The 24,275-nt window shown below is 38.3% G+C and overlaps 1 protein-coding gene across 7 annotated transcripts; it reads right to left on the bottom strand.

Annotated features, from left to right (window-relative positions):
- Nucleotides 1-6,126: 6,126 nt before the first annotated feature.
- On the bottom strand, nt 6,127-20,134 carry LOC105061116 (two-component response regulator-like PRR1). 7 transcript variants are annotated; one of them, XM_073246121.1, is made up of 11 exons: nt 19,963-20,128; nt 18,046-18,395; nt 17,490-17,651; nt 17,267-17,400; nt 16,979-17,146; nt 15,950-16,031; nt 14,771-15,831; nt 13,254-14,623; nt 12,891-13,148; nt 12,020-12,179; nt 6,127-7,782 (listed from the first exon to the last, which is right to left on the bottom strand). In XM_073246121.1, exons 2-7 carry the CDS (start codon nt 18,218-18,220, stop codon nt 14,930-14,932), a joined length of 1,623 nt encoding a protein of 540 aa, XP_073102222.1. In that variant the 5' UTR covers nt 18,221-18,395; nt 19,963-20,128; the 3' UTR covers nt 6,127-7,782; nt 12,020-12,179; nt 12,891-13,148; nt 13,254-14,623; nt 14,771-14,929. The 7 variants fall into 7 exon arrangements, with proteins under 7 accessions (XP_073102222.1, XP_073102221.1, XP_029116548.1 ...); XM_073246120.1 differs by having other exon boundaries at nt 12,891-13,003; nt 13,121-13,148; nt 13,254-15,831; XM_029260715.2 differs by adding an exon at nt 18,503-18,551 and having other exon boundaries at nt 13,254-15,831.
- Between the last annotated feature and the right edge of the window lie 4,141 nt (nt 20,135-24,275).

The raw sequence follows: 24,275 nt of genomic DNA on the forward strand, positions 1-24,275 counted from the left end.
TCTTACACCAAATCACCATTTCTTTACCTACTTGTTATTTTTTAATAAAGTTCGAACCCTAATAACCTATTACATCATGATGATTAGACCGACTATAGATGAGCATATAAACTTTTGTACCTTATAAATAATGCTTGATTTTTTTTTCAACTTTCTAATACTCTATTCCTAGATTATGTTGATAATATCCAAGTATTAATGTAACAAAAGCAATGTATGGATGTATACAAATATGGACATAGATCAAACTCCTAACAACATATGCATAAGTTATGAACTGCATTTCTTTTCTTTCAATCTTTTTTCTTGGACATTGAAGTTTATTAAATTTATTATCTTTTACAATAGGAGCACATTCGGGGGAACATTTTTCCATCCCAAATTTTTCTAATACTCTCAAGATGTAAGTCCTTTGAGATAGTCCAAACAATCCTAAGAATCTATCTCTATATGTCTCAATACAAATAATGTAAATAACTTCATCCATATCTTTCATCTCAATTTTTAGAGATAAAATTTAATTTTCTTTAGTAGACCAAAATCACTACTAACAAGCAAAATATTATCTACATAACATAAAGAATTATGAAGTTATTCTCACAGACCTTCGGGTATATAAATTAATCAATAGCATTTTTTCAAATCCAAAGAGTGACTATCATATTAAATTCAAGATATCATAATCTAGAAGCTTGTTTAAGTTTATAAATAGATTTTTTTAATATGCAAGCCATGTGCTCTAGTCTATTGACAACAAAACCCTCAGATTTGTTCCATATAAACCTCTTTCTCTAGATCACCATTGAGAAAAATCATTTTCATATCCATCTGATTTAACTTCTACTCAAAATGGGCTATTAAGGCCATAACAATCTAAAAAGAGTCCTTTGATGAAATAAAAAAATAGATCTCTTTAAAGTCAATTCCTTTCTTTTATGTAAAATTTTTTACTATAAGTTTGATTTTGTACCGTTTGACATTTCCATTGAGATATTCCTTTTAGTCATATAGATCCATTTGCAATATAATGGTTGTAGCCCTTTAGGTAAGTCAACTTATTCCTAGATATAATTGTTAACCATAGAATCCAACTCTTTTTTCATGGCATCCAATCATTATAAAGAGTCCTCATCTTTCATGGCTTGTAAGAACGTCTCATGTTCACGCCCTTTTCTCCCATATTAGTTAGATACACCACATAATCTGGAGGTATAAAAATAAATTTTTTTATTCTAGTAGAACTCCAGAGAGCTATCCCTTTAATCAACTTGTGACGGTAATTAAACAATTACTTCTTTGGCAATAGGAACCTCATGAGATAGAACTTGATGAAATAGTGGCCATTCCTGAATATTATCTCGAGGAACAATAATAGGAATCATCACTTTAGTTTACTTTTCAAAGCAAAATTTATTTTTTATATTTTTTTCAAAGATAATGTCCCGATATTTTTCACTCTCATTAAACATGCCATCCTTTAGAAATCTAGCTTTATTAATTTCTACTATTTATGGTATATGAGATAGACAATAAAATCTATACCCTTTTGATTTCTTTAAATGAAAAAATCACTAGTCATTCTAAGATCAAATACAATGCTCTTGTAGGTTGTAAAGTTTGGCTTTAACTAAACATCCTTATATACGCATAAATCCTAAACTAGATTTTCTAATGGTACATAACTCATCGGGAGTTCTTTGAGCTACCTTAGTAGAGACTTTATATATATATATATCTATATATATATATATATAGCTATCTTTATAGCCTCACTCCATAAAGAAATAAATTAAGTAGAATAACTTATCATAGTCCAAACTATTTCTTTAAGTGTTCAATTTTTTTTTTTAGCTACACCCTTCTGATCTAGTATGCTTGACATTGTCTATTGGAATACAATACCCCATTCCTTCAAAAATTTCACTAATGTTCCTAGCTATTTTCTCATCTCTATATGTTTACTATAGTATTTATCATCTCTATTAAATCTAACTACATATATCATTTTTCCTGATTATCTCTCTACTTCTATTTCAAATTTTTTAAAGACCTCAAAATATTAGCCCTATCATATAAAAGGTACAGATACATATCGTGAATGATCATTAATAAATATGATGAAATATTTTCACCTGTTAGATATAAAGAAAATATTTGCATGCAACAATGTAAATGATTTTTAAAGTTTCTTTACTCCTCCTAGCATCTTTTTTAGATGTATATATCTGCTTTGCTTTTATACAGTCAATACATATCACAAAATGAGTGAAGTTTTATGATCCTAAGATCTTATTCTTTACTAGCTTTTTTACCCTTTCTTTGGAGATATGCCCCAACCTTCAATGCCATAACATAAAAGAGCTTTCAAAAGAACATAAAAACCAACTCCAAAATCTAAGATTATCCTATAGCATTCAATTATCTTGATAAATTAATGTATTGATTTTAATAATGATGGATCATTCACTTTTGATTAGAGGCCTTCTTCATAAGAAGTCTTGTAAGTCTTGGCAATGTACACAGATGTACTGAGTCAATATATCAAGTAGAATTAGAAATATTTACTAAACTGGATTCAAAACATATACAAGAGTAAAGGGTATCATTCTTTTTGCAACTACCTTTCATATTTTATGTAGTTTTTTTTGGATGACTCTTTTTTCTGTGGAAGAAGCATTTGATAAATTTATTGCTAGTTTCATCAGATGCCACAACTTATGTTTTCTTCCTTTTGCTATGGGTGCATTCTTTCCTTTACCTGATTTTTCACTAACTTAATGCAAAGTAAAGTTCATTCTCTCTACCTTCACCTATTTCAATCTCTTCTCCTCTTGCATGCATTTGGTTAATATTAACTATCCAATCCTTATTGTATGAATTATAAGAGATTTTAAAAAGATCACACTCTAATGAAAAAAAGAGAGAATAAAGTAGGCCAAGAACATATCTAATATAAAAATCTTAATATCATTTAACTACATTATAATTTTCCTCATCTCTATAAAATACTCACGTATGCTGACCTTTGTCCTGTCAAAGCTTAATTGCTACTCCATAACATCCATGAGATTACCTGCTTTATGATATAGAGGGATGGATCTCCTAATATACCACATTAGATTTCTTTAGGAACAAACTGAGGTGATTGGAACACTCTCATTTATCTAAAAAATTCTTCTATTTTGATATACTTTCATTCATAAATAGTAAAAATTCATCCACTCAGAATATCAAATCAAGGTCAACACAACCTATTATGAGCATTATTCTCTTTTTCTATTCCAAAAAATTTAATCCATTAAGAAAATAATTTTTTCTATTCTACAATCAATGATTATGGAAATTAATGCTGCACATAATATATGCTCATATTATCATCAAATGATGAGGCTAATTAAATTTTATTCTTAAATAAATATTTTTTTTATTTAACTTTGATGGATAAATAGATGTATCATTATGTCTCTCCTTTGGGTTGTGCCATAACATACTAGTGGCTATGTTCATTTAGTGATATATTACATCATTAGTGAATTTAATAAGACAAGCACAACGGATACAAGTAAACACTATATCCTTGGATATAAAAATATCACTCAATCTAACATACATTCCTGCCATTTCATCAATCTATACATCAAACATAAAGATGTTTCTTTGGGAGTGAATTAATATTTCAGTATGTTAGATATAATTATGATACTGTTATTTTAATGGATCAATTATATTTATCCAAAATTATATATTATAAAAAATTATTGATTTTATATATTTATGGTTATTTAATTAGTGATAGCATTGAATTAATCAAACTAAAAATTTTCAATTCTTTATAAACAATGTCAATTAACTTTACATACAAAATATGGTATGATGCAATTATGATACTATTACAACTTTATTGGATGAACTATTTTTATCCATAATTATATATTATAAAAAATTTCTAGTTCTATATGTTCGTGGTCATTTTGGTAATCACACTGAATCAATCAAACCAAAAGCTTTCAATTCTTTATAAATAGTGTCAATAAATTTTACATATCAAACATGACATGAATACATTATCAAGAACATGATAATAGACCTACAATAATTTATTTGTATATAAAAAAATTAAATAGCATATAAAAAATATACAATGTGCAAATTTACGGATTTTTATGTAATAAAACCATATGACATGGGCCTAATTATAATTATCAAAAGATTTTAATGTAATAAAACTTTACTACAGAGACAAAATAATTATCAAGGGACCTTTACGTAATAAAGTTTTACTTAGGGGTTAAAATATAATTTTACCGGGAAAGGGCTTAATTAAAAAATTTTTCTAAACTAAATTAGACCAACTCAATTTGATCTGATTCAGTCAATTATGAAAGGGCTAATGAATTGGTGCTTAATGGATCCCAGTAAATAGGTTAAAGATCGAAACCCAAAACCCAAACCCTTTTCAACCATTCCTCTTCCTCCCCTTTCCCGATCGCACGCGACGAAGAAGGCAGAAATCGGATGCCACCTCTCCAACCATGTGCTGGCTGGCAGCCACTAGAAAAGTCCTAATCGGCGGACCATCGCCATCTCTCAAGGCTAATCGCCGGTTCCCAGCAATTGGAAGTTCCACCTAACGATTCGGTGGAGATGGAAGGGCCCAAACCAATGCTTCTCCTACAAAATCTGAGCCGATGGCCACTGGAAGACCCCAATCGGCGGTCGCCACTGTCCCCCCAGGACCGTCCACTTTTTTTGCCTGTGATTTGGATGGGAAACTATTAGTTAACAGAGATCTGACGGTTCCTTACTCCCCTTTCACCCTTTTTCTTTTTTTTATTATTAATGGAATGATGGGGTGGTCGCTAGTGGACTGTCCCAATGGTTGTTGGAGGTAGACCGAAGGTTCGGCCAACTCAAAGTCGAGCAGAAAGTTGAGGGGAAAACAACAATTTCTTCTGTTGGCATCCCTCTTCTTCTGTTGGCATCCCTCTTCTTCTTTCCTCTAATCCAATTTCTTTATATATTTATTTATTTATTTAACAAGTATTTAAGATCCTTCAAAATAAATAAATAAATGATAAAAATATCACACAATTCCTCTATCTAATTAGAGAACGACTCCTGATCGTGGCGATTCCAATCAGTAGCAACCGGCTAAGTGGCCGTATGGACATAAAAAAATTTCAATCTTTAAGTCAAATAATCCATATGACTCTAGTATCATAACATTAGAATTTTATGCAACAGTAAAACTTATTTGAAGAAGAAATATGTCATCCACGATTTCTAGCATTAGCCTGCTTATAATTATCCAAAAAAAAAAAATTGGATGTACTCCGCACTCTCCACGAGCAGTATTTTGATTTATTTTCAATAGAAAAGAGCTCACAAACTCTCGAATGAATTGAAAATAAAATTTATAAAAGATGTTCTTTTATAATATATCTTATCCATCAAAAATAATATCTAAATTAATTACAATAACTAGGATGGATGCGATCAATAATTGTCATGTAAGGATTAACTATATTACAATAACTATATAATTTATCATTATAACTTTACCAAAAACTTATCAAATTAAACCAACTAAAACAAATCTCCATACATGTAAACATAAACCACAGATGAAACTTAATCGGATAAATTTCAACATCCTATTCTTCTCGAACCCTGCACCTCCCTCCACATACAGACCCAGCCTAACTTTATCGTTTGGGAGCCTGTAACACAATCGACCATGGCTGCAAGCTGAGATGCCATTGGGGTGGAGTTTATTCTCCGAAACCCTGCAGCTCAAACTATAGCCCTAAAACGTAGGGTTCAACTTGTGGCCATTTTAGCACTGCAAGCACTTGAGCCCCAAATTGATACCTCATAACACCTTCAAGGGATGGCCCCACCTCACTCCATATTACTCTTTTTTTTCTCTCTCTTCTTTTTATTCAACATATTAACGAGCTTCATGTAATGATATACCTCTCATTGAACGGAAAGAACAGTAAAATGACTTTTGTATCACAAAGCTTTGAGCGATTCTTTGTGCACCGCGTGCACCGCGCGCATGATGCAATAAGAATTTCGCCAAAACTTTATAGGCCCAGACCATGACATCAAAAAGCCTAGCGATCTCAATAACCAGGCACCTCGCATCAAATTTTAGTTGATTATTTCAACAGTAACATAACTACCATCTTTGACAAAATTTACTTTTTACAACATACCTGACCTGTGTTAGCATCATTGATACAGTAAACAAAGTAAATCAAACCTAACCAAACCGTCATGGTCACGATGTATTATTAATATTGATTGAGTTGGAGAGAGCCAGAGATGACCACGAAATCCATCCATAAACCATCATCCCGGTGATCTACGTCCCCAAAACGTCACGACAGTTTCCAAAAATTCCCCATCATCCCATCACCAGTGGGGGGCCAAGAAGTTGTGTACATTGGGATCGTATGTGACAGATCAAGGTTAGTAGAGCCAACATGCATTTCAACCGCATTTGATCTCTGTCCAAGCACTCTTCTCAAACATAGACAGATCCTCAGCAGCCCCCGCTATATCCAGCAATTCATTCTGCTTCTCGAAAAGGGATCCGTTCTGCCCAGCATTTCCAGCTACAGATCAGTCAGGATCAATTACCAAACACCTTTGGCAACATATCAATTGTCCGCACTTTCATCTCCTCCAAACTTTCTGTCAGACTTTTATGCATAGCATTCAAAGTTGCATGTTCTCTTTTGCCCTCCTCAATGACACTAAAGATGGCAATAGATAAAATTTGGATCGAATATTATACTATCCATCTCCAAATCCGAATTTAATATCCTATACCCAAACCCTATCCGATCGGATAAAAAAAAAAATACCCATCCCCATACCCAACAGGTTCGAAAATATCTATGAATAACTCATTTTTTCATACCCAATCCATGCCCGTCCTATACCTATCCCATACCCAAAAAAAATAAACCACCAAAATAATTTTATACATATTATTAATCAAAACAAAATTACCAATTCAACATATAATAATTCAATATATAATATAATTTATAAATCCATATTTATAAGAATCAAATATAAAAATAAAATTACAATTCAACATAAAACATATAAATAACCAAAATAATTTTATACATATTATCAACCAAAACAAAATTACCAAAATTAAATTATAAATATATATATTCAAATATGGATTCAAATTTATCCATAGCCGTAGATTCGGATCGGATTCGGATAAAAAACAACATTACCCATACCCTATCCAATATCCGTGCTACAGTTTTCGGATTTTATCCAAATCCAAATCCGATCAAATCCTATTTTTTAAATTTGATCAGATTTGGATAGGATGCATATCCATCGAGTTAGATCGATTTTACCATCCCCAAATGGCACAAGGCATAGAGCTTTGAACAGAGTGACTTGCAGCCACCTGTTAGTGTTGATTTGGTGTTGGCTTGGCAATTGAAGCTCTTCCAGATCCGATCCTTCAGCGAAGCAGCGGCCTCGGGGGGCACTACAGGGCACTACACGGGCACCACAAGCAATGGCAGTTGCATGCACTTGAGTATTCGGGCCTGAATAGGACTTGCAGTGTTCTAACAGGAGATGGAGTTAGGACCAGTACACCACACTGAGATGCTGCTGGCTGCAAGGGTGCATCCTGCAATTGAGGGATCGGTCCTGCAGGACGATCAGAAAGTGGCAATGTCTTGATTGGAGCTGCCAGAAGGGTGCATGAGCCACCTGGAGTACCTGGGGTTGCAACTGTTACAGTTCACCCAAAGAAGACACATAAGTTCAAGCATTGTTATGAATCATATGCCTGGCTAAAGGAATTGTGATAAGTAAAGCTAGGAAATGCTATATCCACATGGCCTAGAGATTAAAATCTTGTTCAGCAAAGGTCTCCTCCCATCTTATCCATGTCAGGCCTACATAGCAACTGGAAGGTGCTTGCAATACAGCATATGTAGGTGAAAAGAACTTAGAGATGCATGTTCATTAAGCAAGCGTCCAGAATCGCCACAAGATATTATAAGATGTTATAATTACTTATTAAAAAAGGAAGTTCTGTTTCTAAATAGCTAAAATCCTATAATCTGTTTTTCCAGAATTTGATAAAAACATGAAAAGAATAAAATGGTAAAATAACAATGCAGGTAATTTAGCAACAACAAAACAAGGATAATGAATGATGAATTGTTGACTAAAAACATTATAATCATGGCAGTTTAACACTGATGATTTCAAGTCGTCCAAAGTTTTTTCTATCATGAATAAATGCTAGGTAAGTTCAAGTCAGGTAATGAGATTTCAAGACAATCATACCAATTTGCAAATTCAGTTAGCATTTTCAATTTACCCAAGCAACACCCAGACTGATAATGACTGTCAAATCAGATAATTCACTAAAAGACTAGCAAGATGGGTAGTTGGCAGAAAACAAGCGAACTTTCATTATGGCTTAATAGAATATAATAGATAGGTAATCAGCAGTGAAAGAATGCTCATTCATTTAATGCCTAAAGATCTTATGTGTTTGAATCTTCATACTAGATCTCCCATAACACTGTTTCTATATTTCTTTTTCCACCCGTGATACTTCTCTCCCAATCCTCTTGCATTACCATCTCCAACAAGGGGTGAAGTACTAGTAGGCAGTACTTTACTGGTATGGTGCAGACTGATATCGTACTATACCAACACATGATATGTGTATTGGTCTCGGCACAGCAGAAAAGTGGGTTATGTATCATGTGTTGACATGGTACAATACAAGGGCTAGCAATATCTTACCAATATGGTAAAAATGATATGGTTGATATGCACCAGTATATAAATCCTTTATCAATATATCCTTCTTCCCAAGTCACTCGAAAGCAAACCAACTGTAAGTAATGCTTGATATAACAGGATGAACTAGCAGCTCAGCATATTAACAATGCATGCAGTTTTATTAAATTCCTAATGCACCATATTTTTGTATCTTTCAGCCACATCTCTCCAATTTTTCTTCTGTACCTGCTGTCTTTTTTGTACCATCTTTGCTCCCAAGACTCTCCTAAAATTATCTTTTCTTCAATGCAGATGACTTCAAGTCATCTAATATGATTTTTCTAGTGAACAGAATGCTAGGTTATCTTCAAATCAAGAACCACATCATTCTGTAACAATCAAATTCATTTGCAATTTCGTAAGGAAACTGGATGTAGATTCATTCTTTTAATGGCTTTGAATTAAATGTGGAATCACCTAATTTGTTAGTTAATACCAAATCCAAACTGGTACAGAATAATAGATTGTCAATACACCTTAATCTAATGGGAAACATAGGCAGGTTAAGAATTTATGTGGAGATTTACACAATATGGTCCTGAATGTAAAATATCTTCTTATTTTTTGCATATGGTTCTTTTATATTGTTTTTTCCGCTATCTTTTCTCCTTTAGTTGTTTGTGCTATTTTTTCTCCTATGTCTTCAGACATTTAGTTGCACTTTTACATAGATGACCTTAATTCATTAAAAAAAATCATAAAATAATTGCTAGGTTATCTTCAAGGAAGATCCGATAGGATTCCAAGACAATCAAGTGGAAATCATCCTTTTCTTCTAAACCTTTCCTACAATTTCATGGAAAATCTTTTTTTATTATATCTTACGAAATCCAAAACACATCATTTGGAAGCCTTAGGTCAAACAACCCAAGTTCTGTAACCAATCACTTTTGCACCCAACCCCTAATAGTAGAGATCTGGGATCGAAGTTTTAAAGACCAATAGCTCAGCCATCTCAGGCAATACCAAGACGACCCAAGGTTGAGATAAGTGGCCTTATAGATTTATTTTTAAAAAAAAGTCAAAATCCTAATTTTTTGAATAAAACATGGACTAGATAAACCAAAACAATGGTCTAAAATTCATCTCTGTACCATGCTCCTCCCCACCCCCCACCCCTCTTTATGGCTCCTCCACCCAGCCACCATCCTTGGCCTTTCGCTTCTCTGTCGGCAGTCTGGCTGGCCCCCATCCTCGTCCTGTCTCTCTGCATTCCACCTGCCACCATCACTCCACAACACCACCACTGTCAATCTTCTGACCTGGCTTATCTTTGCCACCAATCTCACTTTCCTCGAACAGCAGAAAAAAGAAAAAAGATTACCAATATCAGTTTGTATTCATACATCATATCAGCCAATACTTTCACGTATTTAGGCTTATATAGCCGCGATTTTAAGTATCAATATTTAAGACATATTGGTTGGTTCTAATATTGATATAAACTAATCTCAGCCAAGATCTCCACCAAGATGAAAACCTTGGTTGGGATTAGCCAGGATGGTTATGGTTACAGTACCCAGAAACTTGTGTCCAGCTTGATGAATCCATGTTGGACATGTATTAGCAAATTCAGTAAACGTCCAACATTTAGATACTTCCCAAATATCTTGGCACATTATTGATGGGATAGAGTTGGACTCTTTCAACAAAAAGTTTGAATCACCATGTTATGGTTATGATGCCCAGAAACTTGGGTCCAACTTGAAGAATCCAAGTTTGATATGAATTAGCAAATTCAACAGAGGCCAAAAAATTGGATACTTTGTAAATCTTTAGTCGTGTTATTGATTAGAATAGAGTTGGACTCTTTCAACAGAAAGTTTGACTCACTATTATTCAATAAGTACACCTTTGCTCAATTTAGAGGTTGGTCAAGGATGTAGAATATTAAATTTTTCTGAGAGAAAGGAAGGGAGACCCACCTGTATTATAATTATCCATGACTAGATTTTTGGTTGCACCATGGCACCAAGGATAAAGATATTAAAATAAAGTTTTTTGAAATCTCATGCTTCTTACACCCATAAGCTAATTTTGGACTAAGGATAGGGAAAATATATACTGAAAGCCCATTAAAAATTATATTTTTTCCTTTTGCTTCACACAATCTCTAGAAAATAAAATGTCCAACACTTAAATTTGTATTCTGTATACATCCTTGTATCTCCTTTTGTCCTGATTGCTGACTTGGAAAACATGATACACGTCTGTATTTGCTTCTTGTATCAGTGTATATGCGACATTCGACTTAAATAATCCAACTCATGAACAGGGACCATGCAAGCCTTCCCAAGCAAGCCTAATTCATTAAGAAAGAGAATTCAAATTCCAAATCTTAGCCCAACCTACAGAACCAATGAAGCACATAATTTTGGTCAAAGCCCCTGATGGACAACTAATTGAAGCACATGATTAAGATTTCACAAAAGATGTAAGAAAATGTGGATGAAATTCAATTAGCTTTGGTAGCCATCAACAGCTCTTGATATTATGTAACTTGATGGCTATTAATATAAAACACTGAATATAATAACCAGTAAATAAATCTCCAAGCCCAACCTTTGGAAACTGCACGCAACTGTAAATTTTCTATACTGTGTTAATTTGCCACGTTCTTTCAAAAGTAACCTGACAGCTAACTATAACAATAAATGATTTAACATTTTGGCTATCTTATCTGTCCATAAAAATGACTAATATTTGTAAAGAATGTAGGATACTGCAAGATGACAGTATTAATTCCCAAGCAAAATCACTTCTTTCACCCAAATTTAAAAATTGATAAGCATATGAGATCATTTTTGTAATTTGCACTAGACCCAGAAGAATGTATATCAGCATTCATTAGAAAAATATTAGTTAAGAAACATAGAATCAATAATGTTTCCCAAAAGCATTGCATGACTGGAATTTTATGCACTTTTAAATACTCCAAATATAGTCAAGCCAATGGTTAAGTTAATGTTCAAATGATGAATTATTTAAAAAGGACCAGTCAACTATATCTTCATACCTTCTCCAACTAATTATGGTGTTATTTACTGATAGCAAAAAATATTCAGAAGGGAAAAGGAAAAAACAAAGAAAGAAGAAAAGGCATAATATCTCTCAAAGAGGATTACTTTATGTATGTAAGATGAAAGACTCTTTCACGGATAACAACCTGAACAAGATGCTGGTAAGCTTCCCATCACAGGCATACAGACTGTCATTGGCACTGCAAGAATAGCCACCATCTATGTCTCAGAGGAACCCAGACTAGTTAAGTTGTTGCCATGTCTTGGACTTGAGCCAGCTTCGGCTGAACTAGAAGAATCCTGCTTCTGCAAATTTAAGATGCAAACTGAATAATGGTGCACAGAGAAACTAATGCACAAAAATTCAAAAAGAATAACAAAGAAAAATATTCATGTCGGAAGGTTGCTCTGCTCGAACTTGCAGTTGAAGTTTATTTTCTATTTATGATTATAATATATTGGGCAGAGAGTATGAATTCAAAATTATATATTTCTTGATATAGGCTTTAAGGCATTGTGAACACTAGCCGTCAAAACAAAACATAAAAAAGATTGAATTTCTTTTATTACAGTTTTCATGCCAATGTTTAGAATACTAGGTCACACAATTCTTAGAGGACTTGATCAAATAAAATTAATGAACATCACAATTTTTTTTAAAAAAAATACTATATACATTCAAACATGCATATATATGTGTGTGTGCGCGCGTGCGCACGCATATGTCTATGTATGTGTGGATGTATAAATATATAAGTCATCTTGCCAAATAAATATCTAGTCAAGTCTTACCAAATATTCCATACCGCATAATAATTATCTACAAAATGCATGTGGAATGACACGGACTCCAAAATATGAAACATGCTAGTAGCTAAATTCAGCTCACTTTTACATTAATGGACATAATCATGAATGACCACCGACAGCTCACTTTTACACTTTCCGGCATGTTCAAGAATTCTCTCGAAATAAAGCAGACAGGAAATCAGCAATTATATCAGTGAGCAAGAAAACCTGAGATTTCTGGACACCAGCATCAAGCTCCACATCTCTATCAACTATTTGCATTGTCATCTTCCTTTCTGCAGGCAAACCAGGACCTTCTGATCCATTTCCAGTCAACCCATCTGTAGATGGTGTGGAAGGCAATGATTGTTTTAGTACACTGACAGCATTAGTAATGCTCAACACTTGAGTAGCATGGGCTGTATGCAAATCATCTGATGGACCATGCAATAACTGACCATTTGCTATGTTGAGGATCAATGGGACCTGAAAAGAGCAATCAGATGAACTTGAATCACTTGGTGAACTAGATGGTATTAGCTAAAAATTAACAGGATGGTGAACATACTTGAGTTCTTGTGCTGTTATTACCTGCTTGACTTCATTCAAGCATTGCAATTCTTGCAAAGCTTTTGTTTGTGCTGGATGGGCAATAAGAAATGCTTGTTTAGCTCCACCAATAGGTAGTGCTTGCTGTGCAACAGTAACAGCACCTCTTTTGGCTGCAGCAACCTTCTCCACAGCCTCTTTCAGAGCAGACATTGCCACATTGTAGCTGTCTTCAGTTGCAGCCCCTTCTTGTGCATTACTTAATGGCTTCGTAGCAAAACTGGTTGTATAGGACAGTTAGTGATTCTCGACTAGTGCCTTGTGTTCCAGCACAGGATTCATCAGTTACCATCCCATTAGGCTTTGCAATTGCTCCTTGCAAATTTGAATTTCCCAGCATTGCTATGTGATACGAGACGAGGCATCTTTAAAGATGCGAGTATATTGGCACTGTTGAATTGTTATTAATCATGCCATATGGGCCTAAGGATTTCAAATTACAGGTCTCTAAACTGTGGGTGGTTAATGAATCAAGAACATATAATTAAAATTACAGATATTTCTGCTCTCATCAAAACTTCTTAAACAAACATGTTGAAAACAAAATAAGAACTAAAAGTGAGGACTCCTGAATAAACCCAATTTTCTCATCGAGCAAGATATCCACATCAATTTCATGCTGATCCCCTAAATCTAATGCTGATTGAATCATCAATATAAACTAACAAAGATTCATGAAAGCAGAGCAACAATTGGGTCTATAATGACTTACAATTAATGAAGTCTATAGTCGAATCAGATCCAGGGATAGTTGCATCAGAAGCCAATTCATATTTATAAGAACAACTCATGTTGTACATGATGGTTGAAAGACAACTAATATGAATTTGAGTTAAATGGTCTGGAAATATAAGGGAAGAATTGACGAAAGCCTAAATGGAAGAGATAATGTCTTAATGGATTTCACCAAGCTGCCTTTTATGGGCAAGTTTTACCAAATACGAGCACATGGCAACATAAAGTTCATGTCAGCCAACAACAATATCCAGAACAAGCCTTGTTGATTATCTTGTATGGTTGTGGTATTAGCTGGTAATGTAACAACTGAAAAGAAACCAACTAAATATAAAGCAGGATCACCATATAATACCAAGTTTTTTCAAAAAAAACGTCAATAATTGATTAAGTGCTTGAGGGAGGCTAAGCTATATGAATTATCTATAAGCAAGTTACACAACCACAAAAGAGAAGTCCAGTATATTTTGAAAAAGAGATTAACAACATCCCATATATTTATGCATCAACAGTTTGTTGCAGAGAGGTTAATGAATAAATACCGCCTAAACGATCCTCACTCCTCAAGTTACCAGAACCAAGATATTCTTTTCCCCGTAAGTTCTCCAAGGTTTCCACTGCAAGAGCACAATCATGACTAAGATGCAGCCAGTATGGGAAGTGTCGCAACAATGGAAGTTTGTAACATCTGGTACACTGAAGACCTGCTGCTCTGTAGCCCACGCATCAGCATATCTATAATACATTTACGAGCTTTGACTAACCTGACCAAACTCTGAAGAATTCCATTTGGGAGAAGAAGCAAGTTCTAGCTCCCTGGATGATGGTTCCTCATCTTTATCCTCCTCATAATCACCATCACCAGCAATAAATTCATTGCGGTTTACTAGCTTCAGTTGAACAGATCAACACTCCGAAGCATTCTATTCAGGAGAAGAAACAAGTTCCAACTCCCTAGATGTAGGTTCCTCATCTTCATCCTCCTCAGAATAACCATCACCAGTGATAAATTCATTGTGGTGAACATCCATACCGTTCACCTGCCTCACAAACTGCCCTCGAACTCTTGGCCTTTTTTCAGCAAGACGTTTTCGATTGACATACCTAATCTTCTTGTCGAAACATCTATCCTTTCTTTTCTTCCTGAACTTGATAAGTGCTGCTGCTCTTCTTTCGGTTCGACCAGAAGTCACTTCAGGTGTGGATGACCTTGCCATCGATGACCATATGTGTGGCAAAGGCACCTGACCTGATTGCAAACTTATGCCAACTGGATGATATGAAAATGATGGCATCATTGGCATATGAGGACCCTGAGGAAGAACATTATACTGAGGCAGCAAGGGTGGTGCGGTATGTGCTTGCACATCATTCAAATTACCCTGAAATATTTGCACAGATGGGGGTATCATATTCTGCTCCATCATCCCTGGATAGTAAAATGGTAAATGGAAGATTGATGGAACACCAGAAACATCAATTTGGCCCTCATTCCTTGATTGTGCCTGTGCATTTGAAGAAGGGCATACTACAGGAATCTCCAATGGCATTTGAAATGTACTTGTATCACAAGTGTTCTCACCAGTAACAGTGCCATTCCCTTCCGAGTAGCTTCCTTGTGCCCCTCTGTTGCTATATCTCTCAGTATCACCTCCTACAAAAATATTTTCTTCATGATGTGTTGATGGAGCAGCATTTCCATCCATATTGCCCAGTGTGGTGCTGCTTGTTGGTGCATTTGATTTAACATATGCCAGGAAGGCTGAAGATTCGCCGATCTTCAGGTCAGTCTTCTTTGGACATGAAAAAAACCCTCCTGAGAATACTGGTAAGAGAATTTCTTTTCCTGAGGAAGCCTGGGGGAAGAAATACCTGCAGGCAGGCTTCGAAAAAAAACAACTAATCTAAGCAGCAGAAGCTGCATAAAGACTTTAGCAGCTTACCTGTACAATCACCTTCCTTAAGAATATTAGGCTCCTCCTCGAGTGAATTATTTTGAGCAGGCTTCAAAGAAGAGGCATTAGACTGGAAAAGATACAAAATTAGAAATTTAAAACAACATGATCTCACAACAATTAGAAATGTACTGATTCACATAAGGAACACTGTAATTACCAACGGTAATTGCAAGCCCATAAGGTTAGACAAGTTCAAATCATTATTTGTTGATAACTGATACTCCCCATAGAGGATTTTAAAATGGATTAAGTGCAATGTGGTACACTATATATTGCTAATGCATTAACTGGTGAAAGACAATGTTACTAGGACACATTATTTTTAAGCTGTCCAGAGGTGCGGACACTTTTGGACACTTGCACACAGCTGGACACAACACAACATGACATGGCTGGACATCCCCTTTGAAGAGTCATGCTGATGTTAGCAAAAAGTGTCCAACACTTGGCGCCATTAGAGTGCCACGCAGAGGATCGGTGCAGTGTACTTGAGTTTTTCTCGACAGTTTAAGTGAAGTGTCCTTAAGTTTTTCTAGACACTTCAAGTAAAGTGTCCTTATATATTTAATATAATCACTGGAAGTATCCTTCAGTTTTTCTTTTAGACACTTTAAGTGAAGTATCCTTGAGTTTTCATTGACACTTCATGCCCTTCTATATTTAATACAAAGTTATCAACATATGTTAAACGAATGTAGCACATAAACAAAACAATTTACATACTCATGGTTATTCCACTAACTTATTTGCTAAATAGCATCCATAATTCTAAGTTTCTCCACTTTTTTGAATAAGCATTAAATGACAGACAAACATATGTACTTGCATGTCTATTGTATCCCCGTGCAAAGATTTTTGTAGGTTGCAATGTCCAACACTTGGTGCCAAGCATCTAGGTAACACTAGTCAACGATCTAAAAAAAAAACCTCTAGGCTTGTCACTCCTAGGTCCAAAAATACTATAAGGATATAATTAAAGTAATGTCACATATTTTAGTAATGACTAAGTCTTACCTCATATTCACAATGATTCGACACTCTTGTCTCTGGACATCTTGCCTTCCTGGTCTTGTCATCTGTGTCATCCGAGAATAAAGTAGTACTGTTTGTGTTGGCATCGCTAGGATCTGACAATGTCAACTCAAAGTCATGGCTGAAAACATCCTTCTCTGACAGACGAAGCTGCCAAAACAAAACAAACAACTGCTGATTCTAGCTATTTTATCTGCTACACTACATTTTGGAGCATCATAAGTGATAAGAAACCATCTGTAAGTGGAGGAAGCTATTGCTAAGCAGTACCATGCGTCTTCTTCTCCACACATGGGTCCAGATATTCAGCAGCTCATTTGTGCGCAATGGCTTCACAAGATAGTCGGCTGCCCCAAGTCGCAAGCACTTGACAACCACTGAGACCTCATCTTTCGCAGACATCACTAAGAGACACAACAGGAAGGCAGCTATTAGAATGTAAAGTAACAATCGACACATGGCACAAGCATCTCTAAGAACCCAAGAAGCTTACTGATAATAGGAATGCGCCTCAACGACTTATCTCTAGCTACGTACTTCAACATCTTCAGCCCTTTGGCCACTGGGAGGTCAACTTCAGCAAGAATGATGTCAATATCAGGCCCCTGGGCATTAAGCACATCAATGACCTGTCTGGCAGACTTCACTGAAGTTACTGAAAGAATATAGATCCAATATCAGTACCATGGGCATATCACTCTCTAGAGATAGTCTATGAAATCTGTGAAGCAAGTCAATATTGGAATAAATAATATTAATCTCGGCAGAATTAGCTATATATATCACAGCAAACTTTTGTGAAAATTGAACACATCAGCCAAGTTATTTCTATTTACAGAACTAGTGATCATTTTTTCTCTTCTTCAATAACTCATATTCCAGTTACAGGAAAAACAGGCTACTTGATTCAACTGATTGTTCATGTACACACCAGTTATAGTAATGAAACAGACTACTTTAAGAGCAGAGTCAAAGAAAGACCAGTAAAAGGTCTATCAAGAAAAAGGGAAAATAAAGAGCAAGAGAGGGAGGGAGAAAGCAGCACATACCTTGGTAGGAGCACTTGCAGAGGAGCTGACGAACCTCCTGTGAGCTCTTGGGATCGTTGTCGCAGAGCAAAATCCTGACCTTGCTGCGGTCGAGGAAGTGACGGCCATTTCCTGCATCATCGGGCTGCCCTTGGTTGCGGCAGCCCTCTTTCTCCTCCTCCCCTTCGCGCTCCATCACCTCCCCCCCTCTCTCTCTCTCTCAGATGCAAACACTTACTCTGCTATTATTATAGCATCAGCAAACCATCATCATACGTAATTAACAGCCATCCTTTTCCTGGGATTGGGTCTCTCTTTCCCTCGCTTCTTATGCTGTTTTCTCTCTATTTTAGTAGCATTGTTTGAATTATCTGCAATCATATGTTTTTAATAATAATAATAAACACTTAGCATAAAGAGAACTCTAGATACTTGAATGAATCAACAACTATGTAAGAGATTGAGTTCATTCTGTTACCAGTTCAGTGCTAACAATATTAAAACAAATAAGTGGCAGGAGACGAGTTCTGCATAAAATGGGAGCACACCACCTAAAATGTCATTATGTAAAATAAACCAGTCCACCCAAAAGGGAAGACCAAAACCTGAGGAAAAATAAGAATAACAACAACATCAGAAGTCCCAGGATTATCCAAATCCCTGTATAAATGAGAACCATGGGCCAGTTGAAGGATAATTTCACAATAATAATTATGTTTGCCTCCATGAATCTAAATTTACTCGAAGGTTTGCATGATTCTCTCCAACAAAGCAACCTGTGACGACATGCTATCCAGCAGACATTATTCCTCCAAACACCCGACCTTCTTATGAAAATGGAGTGTATGATTTGACCTTAGTAATATTGGGTGATCGGTGTTTGGTGTATTTCTTTTGAAGGAAACAACATATACTAAGAGGAAAATTCCCTGAGTTCCACCTGTTCTAAATGATTTGCATTCAAGAATCTCGTTATTGCTAGCAGGCCAGATAAATACATGAACTGTGTTTAGCACATACCACCTTTCATTCATATTACCTTAAACATCTAGCACCTAGTGCCACCAATCATAAAAGTATTAGATGAAAAACTTTCAAACAAGGCCATTTCAAAACTATCTCATCAAACACTTCAAGTTTAGGGTTGTATCCAGACATAAACTGAAAAATGTAAGTATATAATTCAAAAATTGAACTTAAAATTGGTCCAGCAGGAACTAGCAATCATGTCACCCTGGTTCACATATGAATAGATTATGACCAGAAAATCGTCCAAAATAGATGGTTTAAGTGTAGGAACAACTCCAAACATTCAAACCGGCCAGCATTCTTCAGGTCAAAACAAGTTTCATAACCTTGGATCCACATTTAACCATAAAACTCAAGCGTCTCCGTTACCTTATCTCACTCAAATAGAAAGGAACCTAGTCCCCAACATTAAAGGGGAGTTCAGAGCCTCCCTTCGCGACACATGGCGGCTTCTGAACACCGTAAAAAAAATGGCGGGATTTTTTTTTTTTCCCTTTAGCAAGATACGGGAGAACCATGAATTGAAACTTTTGTAGCCAAAGAAGAATCCTTTCAATGGACAGATAAAAAAAAAAAAAAAAAAACGGTGGGATATTTTTTTCCCTTTAGCAAGATACAGGAGAACGCCAAAGAAGAATCCTTTCGATGGAAAATCCCCAAACCCTACAAAATATCATGCTTCTACCAAGATTAAGCTCTCAAAACCTAAAGAGACCTACTCACACCGCCGCAACTCGCACAAAACCCATATGCTTGAGACAAAACCAAACCAGAACCTAAGAAACCCCTCCGATCTCCCTCAGGTGTCCTCCTTCCCCACAGATCTCCGAAAAAGAAAATGAAATGAAAAGAAACAAAAAGAAAGGAAAGGAAAAAAAATATATCAATCTGGGGAAAGGTGTTAGTTACCTTTCGATTGTTTCCGTCTTTCCTTTTTTTTTCGTTGATTTTCCTATGTTTCCCAGGTTTTTCCCTGGTTTTTCCGTCCTCAGCGGTTCCGATCGGGTGGGAGGCTAAGAGCGGCCGAATAGGGAAGCTTCGCCGGTGGCTTGGTTTTGTCTTGGGCATTTATATGTAAGAGTCTACGGGTTTCGGTCGGATGAGAGGTGTGGAGCAGCCGAACGGGGTCAGGATGGGTTGGATCATGCGCTGGGTATTTAGATGTAAGAGTGATAAATATATTATTAATTAATTTAAAAATTGATATAATTTGATTGATTAAAATAGTTGTTAAGCCATCCAATTATTTATATATTTTTATAAAAATTTAACTAAACATTATAAAAAAATTTGAAATTTATCTTTCAATTTAACTTAAATCCTGAATTTCAATTTCTTACAATTCGACTCCTTTTTGTCTGTTTACGTTATGACCTTTTGATCGCTTAGCTGTTTAAAAAGCAATGGAGAATGGCATGCATATCGCACGTGCCCTATCAGTTGTCCTACATGGCATTTTTGGAACAATCTTTAGAATTTTTTTGGATGACACATTGCCCTAATCTGGCACCAAAAATCATTCTTCTTCCAGTCAATTTGGTCTCTTAGTCCTGTAAAAAGCCCTGTTTCACAAAGCCAGAGGAAGAAAAAGATCCTAGCGTTCAGATGAAGTTCTTTTGCGATGAGAACAGGCTCGTCCTCTTCACGCAACTAACAATCTCCCAAGGCTGAGAAATGCCACTACAAACAGCTGATGGTTGAGCATACCTCATGGACCCCCCAAAAATCTTGGGAGGAGATTTTATAGGTGCAGTTTATACCTCTAAGTAGGTACAATGCATTTAGGTGAAAACATCCTGAAATATGTACTAGATCGAAGAAGATTATCCTTGGTTTGCTACGAGCAAAAAACTCACTAGAAGGTGAACTAAGGAGGCTAAGAAGACTACAATATGAGCAGAAAAGTCAAACTGTTGATGCTGAAGGGATGGCTGAAAAGGTGCAAAGGTTAATTATATTGCTGGCTGAGAAAGAAGAGGCCATCCAGAGATTGAAAGGCACTGTAATGAGTCATAGGATAAAAGAAAGATGTCTGTGCTTGGTTTTGGCAGGAACAATTGGATTGTTTTTTATATCTATAATGTTGTATAAAGGACCTACCCCAAACACTTGGCAACCATCCTATCTCCCTTAAATTATTGCAAGGATGCTAAAGTTTTATAATCTGTTAAGAGTTGTTTAGTTTTAGTACTAAATTATGGGTTTGGATAATACTTATAATGGCAGATGCTGCTTTATATATTGTTGGGGAATACCGACCGATCCCGCCCGTACCGACTTATAATCGGACCGACGGCCGACCGACCGACCGACCGACCGACCGACCGTCCGACCGATCGACCGACCGACCAATCGAACGCCATCACCGGTCAATTAACAGCCCTTAACCGACTGAGGATGTGTCAGTCGGGCATACTTTTTCCGTTCTCCCGACCGACTGAACCTGAAAGTCTGATGGCCGACTCTCGCAACACGCCCGACTGGCCTTCGGAGGAACCCCAATCTCCATCCGATGCCACACAGCTGGCCACCGACATAGGGTCGGTCGACTCTTCCGATCGCCGTACGACTGCCACAAACTGTCAGCCCTGACAACGGCATGCGGCACTGCCGCCTAGGGGCATTGTCAACCCTAGTGATTTGACAGCCCCACGGCGATGTGACACTTTTACGGCGACTCTGACAGTCTACAGTGAGTTGACAATTCCTCAATTGTCCGCGCCATTAATGACGGTGCCATACCACGCTCCACTATATAAATCGGGGAAGGCAACAGTGCAGGCGACTTCGACCTCGACTTCGACTTCGAAACCACAGGCTTGCTCCCCCTCTCTCTCTCTCTCTCTCTCGATTGAGCTCTCTGTCTTCATTTCACTGTTGTCCAGTCACCTCTCTGACTTGACCGTCGGAGGGTCCCCGCCGGAGCCGCCTCCGGTCAGTGTGGACTTCCCTTTTTGCAGGCGCTCGTTTTCCGACGATCAGGCGACGAGGGAATTGGCCGCAACAGATTGGCGCGCCAGGAAGGAGAGGCGACACGGCACCAAGCCTCCCCAAGCAGAAGATGCTGATGATGAAGACAAAAGCCCAGCGATCGAGGGTCACCGGGTCGGCGAGGCACTCTTCCTGCCGGAAAAAGGCCTCCCCGCCACCCTCAGCGGCGAAGCCCAGCTCTCCACACCCCGCGGTGACCACGGAGGCGCAGATCGCGGCCATCGTACGGCAGATGACCGTACTGATGGACACGGTCAAGAGCCTCCAGCAACAACCGACGGCCCGTCCGATACCCTCCAGGAGCAGCCGCCGACGTCCGCACCGATCCCCGTCGTCTCCATGCGAGCGCCCGCAACAGCGCTCCCACGGAGAGGAGGAGGGACGGCCACGGTGCGATGCCCGACAGTCCCAGCAGCTCTCTCCTTCCCTGCTGGAACGGGCGAGGAAGGAGAAGCGACCGTGAACGCCGTCCGCCTCCCTCTCGGAATCTTTCGGAGACTCCACTCCTGGGGTCTCCCAGCACCGACGGACGGACGACTACGAACACAGGTTCGAGAAAATCGATCGTCGACTTGCACAGTTGCAGGTGGACGGCCAGAAGTCTTCGAACGACGTCGACTTCCAGACCGTCCAACCTCTCTCCCGACTCGTTCTCGACGAACCGATCCCCAGTCGGTTCAAGATGCCACACGTGGAGCCATACGACGGCTCCACCGATCCAATCGACCACCTTGAGAGCTACAAAGCTCTCATGACGATTTAGGGGGCAACCGACGCTCTCTTTTGCATCGGCTTCCCCGCCACACTCCGCAAGGCTGCCAGGGCCTGGTACTCCGATCTTCGATCGGAAAGTATCCACTCCTTCGGGCAACTCGAGCACTCTTTCGTGGCTCACTTCAGCACCAGCCGGAAGCCGCCGCGAACGTCGGACAGCCTTTTCTTCCTCAAACAGGGAGAGAATGAGACGCTCCGACACTTCGTGGCGCAATTCAATACGGCCACGCTTGAGGTCCGAGATCTCAACGAGGACATGGCTATCTCGACCATGAAACGTGGGCTGAGGGCATCCCGATTCACCTACTCCCTGGACAAGACCTTCCCCCGTACATACGCCGAGCTGCTGGAGTGCGCATACAAATATATGCGCGCGGACGAAGGGGCCTCCGACCGACGCCTGACCGAGGCTAAAGGCCCGTAGGAGAAGCAAAGGAAAGGTCGGGCCTCTGCCGAGCCTAGCGGGCCTCCGACCGATAAACGGGCCTCGTCCCGACGGCGGAGCCCGAGATCCCCCCGACGGCGGAGTCCGAGGCCGATGCATCGCAAGTATGACTCCTATACTCCTCTTTTGCTCCTCGCACGTAGATTTTAATGGAGGTCGAAGGAGAAGAATATCTGCGGCGGCCTCCGCCTTGGAAGGCAAAGGGCCTCGACCGACGACCTTAACCGATTGGGGAATCAATGGTCCAGTCGTCGACGACACATCGGACTCTTGCGAGGATCGATATATCTACATTGACGGGAGTCACACTCCTTCGATAGTCGACGATACATCGGACTCTTGCGAGGACCGATATATCTACATTGACGGGAGTCACACTCCTTCGACAGTCGACGACACATCGGACTCTTGTGAGGACCGATATATCTACATCGACGGGAGTCACACTCCCTCGACAGTCGATGACACATTGGACTCTTGCGAGGACCGATATATCTACATTGACGGGAGTCACACTCCTTCGACAGTCGACGACACATCAGACTCTTGCGAGGACCGATATATATACATTGATGGGAGTCACACTCCTTCGACAGTCGATGACACATCGGACTCTTGCGAGGACCGATATATCTACATCGACGGGAGTCACACTCCCTCGACAGTCGATGACACATCGGACTCTTGCGAGGACCGATATATCTACATTGACGGGAGTCACACTCCTTCGACAGTCGACGACACATCGGACTCTTGCGAGGACCGATATATCTACATCGACGGGAGTCACACTCCCTCGACAGTTGATGACACATCGGACTCTTGCGAGGACTGATATATCTACATTGACGGGAGTCACACTCCTTCGACCTTCGACGATACATTGGACTCTTACGAGGATCGATACATCCATATTGATGGGAGTTGACACTCCTTCTACGGTCGAACTTTCGGCCAGACCATCGGCTAACATGCCGATCGAGCTCCGACCAAAGAAAGGCGGAATGCCTGC

This window comes from Elaeis guineensis, chromosome 11 (assembly GCF_000442705.2).
Source record: "Elaeis guineensis isolate ETL-2024a chromosome 11, EG11, whole genome shotgun sequence".
NCBI classification, from domain to species: Eukaryota; Viridiplantae; Streptophyta; class Magnoliopsida; order Arecales; family Arecaceae; genus Elaeis; species Elaeis guineensis.